The 11,045-nt window shown below is 43.0% G+C and overlaps 1 protein-coding gene across 1 annotated transcript in view; it reads left to right on the forward strand.

The window, feature by feature from the left end:
- itga5 (integrin, alpha 5 (fibronectin receptor, alpha polypeptide)) overlaps positions 1-11,045 on the forward strand; it is a 37,711-nt gene extending 26,666 nt beyond the window's left edge. Inside the window, exons 20-30 of the mRNA XM_061057915.1 lie at positions 1,779-1,929; positions 2,040-2,132; positions 3,352-3,431; positions 3,569-3,649; positions 3,738-3,843; positions 4,224-4,382; positions 5,000-5,107; positions 8,103-8,216; positions 8,859-8,960; positions 9,094-9,216; positions 9,334-11,045. Of these exons, the coding sequence (XP_060913898.1) occupies positions 1,779-1,929; positions 2,040-2,132; positions 3,352-3,431; positions 3,569-3,649; positions 3,738-3,843; positions 4,224-4,382; positions 5,000-5,107; positions 8,103-8,216; positions 8,859-8,960; positions 9,094-9,216; positions 9,334-9,417 (1,201 nt within the window). The 3' untranslated portion in view covers positions 9,418-11,045. The remainder of the gene's footprint in view (positions 1-1,778; positions 1,930-2,039; positions 2,133-3,351; positions 3,432-3,568; positions 3,650-3,737; positions 3,844-4,223; positions 4,383-4,999; positions 5,108-8,102; positions 8,217-8,858; positions 8,961-9,093; positions 9,217-9,333) is intronic.

An 11,045-nucleotide genomic window follows, 5' to 3' on the forward strand; every position in this document is an offset into this window, starting at 1 on the left:
TGTATGGCTGATCCATAGCATATGGTACAACTGGCTCAGGGTGTGTGTTAGCAACGTGCTACTGCAACTCAAGAAACTGCGCCACAGAAGCTGTCATTACTGAAATCAGAATAATTGCTTGGTGTTTTTGCTCTTTCTCTAGTGCCTAAGTAGTTTGGTATTGACTGAATGGTCATTATTCAGTGGGGGGAAAACAGATAAATCAATTGGCTATTGACCATATTTGCACACACAACCACTGCTAATGTCACCCTTGGGCTATAAGGGAAATGGCGTTCAAAAGAATAATGTTGTACTGTTCTGTTCTAATTTGCCCTTATGTCAAAGTACAACTATTTTTTGATAACCCATAAGCTTCCACTCGAAAAAAGCTAACTTTAGCACTTTAATTATTTTCTTACATTTTCAATCGATACACAAAACAATAATAAAAATGTTCACTCCAAGACTTCACTCCTAGCTTTTTGGTAATTGTTATCAAACTAGTGAACAAGCTAACACAGTAGCCCTGCAGTAGCTAATGGTTATGTACCTATCCTTCGTTCAACACAATCACGTTGTAGTGTTAGCTACAGTGTAGAATGGATGACAGCTGCTAACTTTAGCACTCAACTACTTCCTTGCGTTCATTTCACATTCATAGTGTTACACAGAACAATATTGTTAGCGGCCAATTCTAGCTAATAGTAATGTTAGCGACGATATAGCCTACACTTTCCTTTCATCTCGCTTTTTTGGCAATGTTAATTGTTAGAATTCTTAAGCTAACACATTAGCCCTGCAGTAGCTAGCAGTAATGCTCCTACTTTTGTGTAGCATGATGAAACGTTATGTTAGCCCAAAAAGTTGGTGACTGCTGACAGAAATGTTTGTGTTGTCTGACCACCAATGTTGCTCTTTATTGTAACATGGACCAAAGTCCCTTCAGGTTTTCATTATCAATGTCACAGTTGACTTTCGCCCATTTGGGAAATGGTTGAATAAAATAAGTTTACAACTTTTAACCTGGGACACAATAACAGCAGCCGACAACAGAATAACAGTGTTTGAGCTTCCCAACCTGAGCATGACATCAGTATGAGATGGCTGTGGTGTGAATATACTTAATGTTGCTTCTTTTTTTTTTGCACTGCCAAAGCTAATAAACTGAACGACAAAAATATCCCTCAGTGGAGCTTAAAGGTTTTGTGGCGTTTTCAGTTTTGAGCCTTTGTTTGGTTTGAGAAGCGCTACGCCAGTTTGAATCAGACGATTATTTACGCTCAGACTCGGCTTCAGAAATCTTCCCTCTCTCCCTTCCTCGACTTTATAAGAGGGGGCTCTAATTAAAAGCGTCTGTGTGGCCCTCCATATGGAATTTCTCATTGTTCTTATAGCTGCAGAGAGAGTGAGAGGGAGTTAAAGAGGGAGAGAAGGCAAGAAAGGGGGAGGCGTTTAACACTCCTACACTCTGTTTTACAGCATGTAAGACTTTATTACCACATCGGAAAAGTTTTGGTTTAATAGGAGGGGGGCTTAGTTAGATAAATCTTGGCGATGTTTTTTTTCTGTAGTTGGGCACTTAAGAAAATAGAAGCCTGAAATGTTATTGGTTTCATTCAAGCAACAAGGATTTAATGCCCACTCCTCTGTCAGCAAAAACAAACAAAGTCTGTCATTGTTTATCAAACATCGTAACACAACTTCGGCCATCTTTATTTGTTTAAGGAGTCCTGACACCATTTAAGCCCCCCATTGACCTTAATAATACATTTCTGTTGTTTTTTTCTGCCCCTTAGGAACAGGAAGGAAGTCTACCTGGGTGATGACAACTCGCTGACCTTGACTTTCAACTACAGGAATGAGGGTGAGGGAGGGGCGTACGAGGCAGAGCTGTATGTGGTCCTCCCTCCTGAAGCTGACTACAGCGGTATCGCCCGAAATAATGAGGTGAGAAACGTAAATCCAGGAAAACACTACAACTCCCAGCAACTTATTTACCATCATCATTTTTTTTTTTTTTTGCTGTGATTTGATCGATGTGTCCTCATTTTTCTCAGAGCCTGACCCAGCTGACCTGCAGTTATGAGACGGAAAACCAGACCCGATACCTCAGCTGTGATTTGGGCAACCCCATGAAGCCTGGTACCGATGTAAGAATAACACAGTTTCTAATCATTTTTTCCCCGTCAAGCTTGATGTCTGATATTTGAGAGGACACATTACTGAAACCACACATTACTGAAAGGGCTAAAACGTTGACACACCATCATAATTTCCTGCTCTTTAAAGGAAAAAAAGTTGCATGTTATCCAGAGGTTGAGTGTGAACAGCACAGGAAAAGTCAGAATGTGTCAGGAAATGTTGTGACAGGAAGCACAGACTCCATCTGTGCCCTCAGCTCCCTGCTGGGTAGAGTTCCCCTTTTTAATGATGGAGTCACAAGCTGGCACGCTTTTAATAGGTCTGTGGAGGAAAACCATCAAGTATGTGTTAACTGGAAGAGATGACTAGACTGTTCAATGTTCAAACTTTGTGTTCCTGAAGAATCAGCTCCCGTGTTCTTGTGTAAAATCTTGTGTAGGATTATCAGATTGTAGCATTATTAATTTAAAGGTAATGACAGGAAGCTCGCGTCTGCTGGCAAAGAGTTCCCAGACTGACACACCCAACAACATAACATACCTTGTAAATTATGTGATTATGAGGAAAGCCTGAGAGCATTTTTTAAGACAAAGTAACCTCATAGAGTCATTCTATAGTTTTAGTTTAGATATATAAAAATAGTCTTTCCTTTATATTTCTTGTTTATAATTTCAGTCCCATCTAATTCATGTCTATAAACGGATATCTGTGTGCAAATAGATAACACAAGATTGTGTTCCTCAACACAAATCACTTCCTCACTTCTGAAGTTGCCAGTCGAAATGGTAACTATGGCAACACATAGAAAAGGAAGTCTGAGCCTTTATCGCTAACTGCTGATCACACCAAAAGCCCTGATAAGTTAGCTCCCACCGGCTGTGTCGTTGAAAGGTGCTGCTTATTGGTTTCAAGATGTTTTTTTGTCCCTCATGTGTGCTATCATTAAGTTTGAGAAACGTTTTAAACAAGTTTCCCAACACCATATTGAATTTGGAACGAGGATACAATCTAAGCTCGAATCTGCCAAAGACAATTATAATTGTTTTAAAGAAATGGAGACAACCCAGAGATTTTTTCCCCCTTAGTCTTGAATCATTTCAGCCAGTCCTTTCCTTATGGAGATAAATCTGGCTATCCAGAATGAGGTAAATGGAAAATGTTATATTCTGTGATCTACCCTCCCTTATTTAAAGATGATGATGATTAATGTGCTGGATCTCTTTGCAGATGTGGGCGGGTCTGCGTTTCACGGTGCCGCGGCTGAAGGACTCGCACAAAACTGTCCAGTTTGAGCTGCAGATTCGCAGGTACAACTTGATGTGAACATATAACAGAGAGGCCAAAGGGATCTTTTGATTCGGCGTCAGATGCACAGACTTTGACGCCTGGAGTGATTCCAGTGTCAGCTAATCAAATCTTTTTCTTCTTCTCTTTGTTTCAACAGCAAAAATGAGAACAATTCCCACAGCGAGGCTGTCCCCTACAAGCTGGAGGTGGTTGTTCAGGCTGATGTCATTCTTCAAGGGTGAGTTGAGTGTTAAGACTAACTCATTTGATCTTTTTGGAATTTCATTAAGCCTCGAGTTCTCACCGCCTCTCTTCTCTCTTTAAAGCGTGTCTCGACCAGATAAGGTCTTCTTCCCGCCGGCCAACTGGAAAGTGACCAAAACCCAAGAGGTGGAGCAGGACGTCGGGCCTGCAGTGGAACACATCTATGAGGTAATCAGCTGTATTTCTTAGCTGTAGCCAGGCAGACTCAGTGTGGCTGAGAGGAATAAAGCAAGTCGAGTTCCTAAATCTGCAGAAAAGAAAAACTTAAGAAAACACATTAAGATAAGGCGTTGGGATTTATTTTCTTTCTTGAAAATTCACTTTTTCTTCTGTGTGAGAATGAACAGCGCTTTACTAAAACGTACTGTGAGAAGTTTTTAACTGGTTATAAAACAGACAGACATAAATAATCATACCTTTTAAAAGGGAAATTATTTCTGTTTCAGGATGGGAAAGATATGTTACCCCCTCCGAGCTACAAGTAAAATATGAGCGCAATCAAGCTGCACTTATAATTCACAGACTTAACTTTCATTTCCTTCTTCCAGCTTGTGAACAACGGGCCCAGTCGGATCAGCCACACCCACCTCGAACTCCGCTGCCCCCTCAGTGTGCAGGGCCAGACCATCCTTTACCCTCTGGAGTTCTCCACAGAAGGCCCCATCAACTGCACGGCCGACAAACACATGAACTACCTACACCTCAAAGTGAGTCGTCTCGCAATAAAAACACACACCTCTCTGGTTCATGTGAGGCAAACGTCCCCCCCCCCCCACTGATTCCCAGTTAGATGTATGATTAACAGTTGGCTCTCTGCTGGTTGCTCCACACCCACCTTCCTCCTCCCGGCTTCTCAGCCCCACCCAGGACACTTGCCCCACCACACCTTTGAAGTTGCAGCTCTTCCCTTTGCCCAGCAGAGCGTGATGAACCACGTCAGACAGCAACACACACACACACACACAAGCTGTAGCTTTGGGATTTTGTGGGGAAGCATTTGGTGCATTTGTTTGTGTTTACTTGACATATGTTGTGCAGGGCTGTTGGTGGTCATCCATCTTAGCAGTAATCTAATGGGTTTTTTTTTCCCCCTGGTGAATTGCTAAGTACTGTTTGTTTCCAAGAGAATCCATGTGGAGTTGAGCTCACATGCTTTTGATTAATGACAAAAAGCCTCAAGGTCATGCTAACATAAGCTCTCTCATATTGACAGAAAGGGTGGTGTGCTCTTCTGCCTGCTGAGGTCACTTTCTCTGTAATCCTAATAGTTTGTGTGTGTGTGTGTGTGTGTGTGTGTGTGTGTCTGTGTTCTCTCCTCCCTTAGCTCCAGCGCACATCCACAGAAGCACCGATCCTCGCGCTAAAGGCTCACGATCACCGAGTCGAGAGGAGAGATGTCAACAGAAATCAACTTGCTCATTTGACGAACTTGGTGAGTCGCTTAAAAAAAAAGGGAAATTCAATATTCAAATACAAGGGCTGACCATTAAAAGTCAATGATTCAGTACTCTCCCAGGAAGACCAAAAGTTGTCACATATTTTGTCAATTGAATCAGTGCGCTCTTGTTTCTTTACCTGCGTCATTGTACACAGATCAGTGCAGAAGCAACAGATCAGAAGGCCTCAGATTGAACTGTCACATGATGACTTTTCTAGAGTTTATTGTGTTACCCAGGTTTTACTAACTAACAACCAGGCCCCCGGCAACGCCCCTGGCAACGCAGCTTTTTGTTTTCAGACAAGTCCTTCATTCAGAAAACATTATTTCATTAAAGCTTTGCCGTGAACAGCCTGCCCCTACACATAGACATACACCATATTGTATGTGTGAATGAACGCCACCAGGCCAATAGGTGAAGTCTAATGTAATAGTTGACTTTAAAGTGAGGGAATGAGGAGATTGAGTTAACAGTTAAGAGGTAATGTGTTTATGTTGTTAAAACTCTGTGTCACTTCCAGAGCAGGTCAGGACGAAAACAGACGCTTTAAACAGTAAATGTCGCTCCATCACTGTAAGTGAAGTGTAGAGGTCTGCATCTATTTTGGTCAAACTGGCCCTGATCTTATATGAGGCTCCTGGGATTGGCTAATTAGGTTATGGCGTCGTTAAAAGGGAGGGGTCAGAGGGCACAGGCTTGGTCCCCTTGTGGTGATTAACATTAAAGAGTCTTGAGTAGTGGAGGCTGAGGAGGATTCTTAACAGTGAAGCAATGGTTACTTCACAGACCGCTCTGTCATTTTCAGCTCTGGGTGTTGTGAGACCCCTGAGCACCCCACACACACACACACACACACACACACACACACACACACACACACACACACACACACACACACACACACACACACACACACACACACACACACACACACACACACACACACACACTGGCCCCATTGATCCGCCCAGCTGCAGGTAGCTCCTCGCTCTGCCTCCGTCTGTGGATACCTGCGTCAACCAAAGAGCTCTTTGTCCTTGTGCCTGTCGCTTCTGACTGTGCTCGTTTATCACCCATGTCCAAACGGCACGTTAGCATGAAGGACCCCATTCTCCTGTTTTCCCCAAGTCTGCACTTTTTGTTTTCTACGCCAGGGAGGACAGAAATCTCTGTTCAAAGTGTCTCTTGATCAAAGTGTGTTGGAGTTTAGCGATGCTTGGTTGAAGTTGTCAAATGAGGTCACAGTGAGAGACTTTTTAAAATGACCTGCCGTCTTTGCATTAAGAACAAAAGACAAGCTTTAACAGCAGTAATCATCAAAAGTCATTTCTTAATAATAAGAATACTTTATAAAAACGAGTTTCCAATACTCTCAGGGTTGTTATACTTGATTTTTGTAAGTATGGAGAATGTCATATTGATATCATTCTCTGTTCTATGTTGTGACCAATGGCTCTGCAATGATCAATAACTGGAGAATAGATCATTTGATAGCCACATAAAGAAAGTACTTAGGGTTTCCAGTTTGTTTAGGAGTTCATACTGCAACAGAGAAGTCATCTTTTCAGAGGATGGATCAGTTCAGAAAAACCTGCAGAGAATATGTGAAACCACTGAGTGTACAAAACATGCACGTAGTTTCAGTGATGTCACCGATTTGTTCCTGAAGAGGCGTCATGATGCCGAATGACGAAGGTCCCCGTATTGGAAATGCTACCTCAACCTAACTTTCCATCAAGCCAGTCACAGGCAGAGACGTGGAGCTGAGGTGGGCCTCAAGCCTCCTGGCAAACAGCTGACACGCCCACCTGTCAATCACATCAGAATTTACGCAAATACATGCCTGACTGTCAGCTTCAATATAATCAAAACAGAAGAGTTTAAAAAAACTACCGGGACAGTTTTTACCAACCAAAATATGACCTACAGAGCCCAAAACTGCTTCTTGAACTAAGCTCTAATAAGGAGTTGATTTTCTCTTATTGTATTTTAGAAATATGGCTGCAGTTTGCCAGCTCATGAATATTCTGTGCAGCACCAATAATGTCCTGCTGATTTGTTGATTCATCCTTTAAACTGATTCAAAGAATCATCTTTTGAGCACTTTTATAAAGTGTCAACCTTTGCAGGACCTGCGTGTACAGATGCTGCACAGCAAGGCCAACACTTAATTTGATCAACCTATGATGGGAACAGCCTCTGTGGCCCCTGAAGCTCCAGATCTTGACCACATAATCCCACCAGGGAGGAAATGTGGGTCTGAGGCGACTTTGGCACCGGTCCATGTTCGAGTCATTTCCAGAGACCTAAGCAGCCCCGGTGCCCGCGGGCATCAAGGAGGTCCACCACGAGGAAGTGGATTGATACGCTCTCTGTCTGTCTTGAATACCCTCATTAAGTCTAAGACTGATGAGCCTGAAGGAACGAGGCAGGGTCTCTCCTCTCCTCCTGTGTTTGCCCTTCCTCGCTCTAATAAGTAAACTAATGCGATCCCGCAGGAAACCCGCTGAAACCTCTGTGTCTGGTTGGTGGTCGAGCTTGCAGCACCAGCTCTGAAGCACAGTCTGCGCATGTTTTACAATGTAAGAAGCATCAAGCGGCATTATGGGGCTCTAATTAAGACTGAGTATTCTACAGTCTTGGGGAAAACGGGTTGGTTTCAGCGGTTGGGCAATAATGTGGAGAGTGGCGCATGCTGCATTTTTACAGTCTCATGACATTCCTTCAATCTAATTTGAAGCAGGCGTGGAATACAGATCATAACATTGGCCTCTTTGTTATACTTATTCAACATGTAGCATTAACACGGCTGCTATTTGCCCTTCAAACATTTTTTTCCACCAGTTTTTACTTTCTGCATGACTTCCCCTGCAGGTTTGTCATCTTAAAGGTTAAGTTTTGTGTGGAGAATAATCTTCATGCGTGCGACCAAATGACTATTTAATCTGATCATGCATTAAGTAAACTCTTTTCTCTCTCTCCCTGTAGTCCTGTTCTAACGCTGAGTGCTGGACGCTGCAGTGCAAAGTCGGTCTTCTGGAGAAGGGGACAACAGCCATCCTCAAAGTGCGATCCCGCGTCTGGGCCGAGACTTTCATCGAGGTTTGTCAGAGATGACTCTCGCTGCACATACACATGTCCGTTTACACGTGTTACCACTAGACGACAAAGAGAAGGCTGAGGAAGAAGCCGCCAATATAAAGGAGTCTTCACCCCACACGTCACTGTGTATTTTCTCAGGTCAGACCTTGGCAGGAACAAAGTAGCTGTTCTTCATTTAGCCTCAAAGAAGGAAACACAGAGAGTTAAAAACCTTAAATGTGGTTCTGGCGCAGATGCAGAGCTGCAGTAGTCGGTCTCACATATTTGTTGATGTTGACTCGGCCCCAGCATTGATTCTGGATCTGTTTTTAAGAACTGAGCTGCCAGTTTCTGCACGGTCAGACACATAACCGTCCCAACAAATGTGACAACAGTTGCTGAGTGAAGCTGACTGCAGATTCTGCAAAAAAATTTTGATTCTGTCATATGTGCCATGTTTTAGCTACAGACTGTTTACACACCCTGCCTGCTGTAACACATGGCATATTTGTGAATGCACTGGAAATTCACGATCTAGTTTCACTGCCTCTCTCACGATAGGAATGCTGAAGTGAATTTCTTCTGAAGAACACACACAGTCTTTGTTGCCACCTAGTGTTTAACTGGTGTACTGCATGTGTCTGTTTTTCTTCAAACCTTCAGAGATCCTACAAGCAGTATGTGATGGAGTGCCTGGCCAGATACAGCGTGAAGACGATGCCATACGCCATCCTGCCCAAATATTCTCCAAGTGGACACAAAAAGGTACTTTTCATCTTTTTTTTCTTTTGTTTTCATTCATTGGTTAATCCTTCCAGTGGCCCTACTTCAAACAGAGGATCCTGTTGATTTTAACTGTTGAGTTAATCTGAAACACTTATTTCTTTTTTGCCCTCAGGTGGTGACCCCAATTGTGTGGAACAAGCCTGACATCGAGAACTCGGTTCCTCTGTGGATCATCATATTGGCCATTTTGGCTGGTTTACTGCTCCTGGCTCTGCTAATATACGTCCTATACAAGGTCAGTGCTTACGCATGGAATTATTTAATATAGTATAATCAATAACCATTCAAATTAACTGATGCGTCCTGTTCCTATTCCTAATTTCTGCTTGTCTAAAAAAATGTTTTCTTGCAGTTCGGCTTCTTCAAAAGGTCTCTACCGTACGGCACGGCCATGGAGAAAGCTCAACTCAAACCACAGGCTGCGTCCGAGGCCTAGGCGAGCGAACGGAACCACAGTACCTGGCCGTATGATTGCAATGGAGAAACTCGATGGATGTAGAGTGGATCAGGATGCAGTTGAGCGAAAGAGAGACCACTGGAACTCCACTGTGCTGCACTAGAAGAGACAAAAATCCAAAGTTCTCCAAGCCAAATGAATGTTTCTTTTTCTTTTTTATTTATGTTTTTGATGGCAACAACAGAACTTTCTCTCAATGCCTCGAGGCTAACATGAGACTGAACATGTGGGGAGTGACTACAGTAGAGGCGCAGGCTACAATCAAGTCGCCTGTCGGGGTGTCATTATGTGGTTTCTTGTGATGGAGAGTTCTGTGTTAGCCTTGTTTCGGTGCTAATGATCTGATGCTTTCACATGTAGCACGAGGCAGCCAGGAGCTGTGATTTATGGTGCCCGCTGAGGCCTGAAAGTATCTGCCTGGTGTCTCCTGAACACGGAGTTTTATTGACAGAAGATCAGTAAACAGGCTTCAGTTAAAAATGCAAACCCAGCCCAAAGCAGAGGTTTATTACCTGCCTAGAGTTTCAGGCCAAATCCAGTGATAACTCATATTTTGTTCAATATTTAAGTATTACGTAATTCAATCCCTTTTCTGCTTCTACTCTTGCCTGATGCATGCTGGGAAAGGCTAACCCAGCACCCCTGCGACCCACGAGCAGGATAAAGCGGCATAGAAAAGCGCACGGATGGATGTCTCTGAACTGTTCATGATAATGATCTCTCTCACTCAGGTTGGTGGACAGCGCTGGGTTGTTTTTGCACTCAAAGGAAATCTACTGATTTAAATCCAAAGACACCTGAGACTGACTGACTGACTGACCTTCCTTTGAGTTCTTATTTTTGACTCCTACTGATGAATGAATTTTGTTGGAATATTTCTGTCCTGTTTTTTGCTCATGTTCAGAGTTACCAGTGTTAGCGTAGTCAACTGGGATGGGGGACTGGAACCACCACAGACCTGTGGAACCTCACAGTGGGCCTCGGAAGCAATGTGGTGCTTCTGCAAAAGAGCATTTTTGCTGCTTGATTTGGAAACCCACGTGCAAGCAAATTACTTTAAAAGAAAACCACACATTTATAAGCCATGCTGTTTTGAAGTCTTGATCCAAAGAGGGGACAATCAGCTGTTCTGTAAGAGCAGGCAGGATCAATGCTTCCTTTTCAAGTGGGAAGGATCCATTTTGAGGTCACAGTGTGTGTTACTGTGTACTCTCGAGTTGTTTCTGAGTAAAAGAAGATCTATTCTTAGCTAAGAAATGGCGGAAAACCCACTTCCAAAAGGGCTGCAGGGACTGAACATATAAATGCTTTGTGTTTTTATGTACATAGATTTGATGTGCCTTAAATGTTAATACTTCATGCCTGTGGGTTAGAGTTAAGGGATGTGTGAGTTTGCATGTATGTAAGTGTGACTACATGCATTTGTGTGAATGGTATATTTATGAATGTTTGTTTTTCGGTATGAGCTGGTTATTATCCGTCCCACTGCTTCGTCTCGTTTGTCCCCGTCACCTCTGTAGCTTCAGATGATAGAGGTAAAGCCATTCTGTGTGTCTAATGTTCATTATATCATAAAGACGGTCAATATTCATGATTCAGGTAGCAAA

Source organism: Labrus mixtus, chromosome 15 (genome assembly GCF_963584025.1).
Source record: "Labrus mixtus chromosome 15, fLabMix1.1, whole genome shotgun sequence".
Lineage (NCBI taxonomy): Eukaryota > Metazoa > Chordata > Actinopteri > Labriformes > Labridae > Labrus > Labrus mixtus.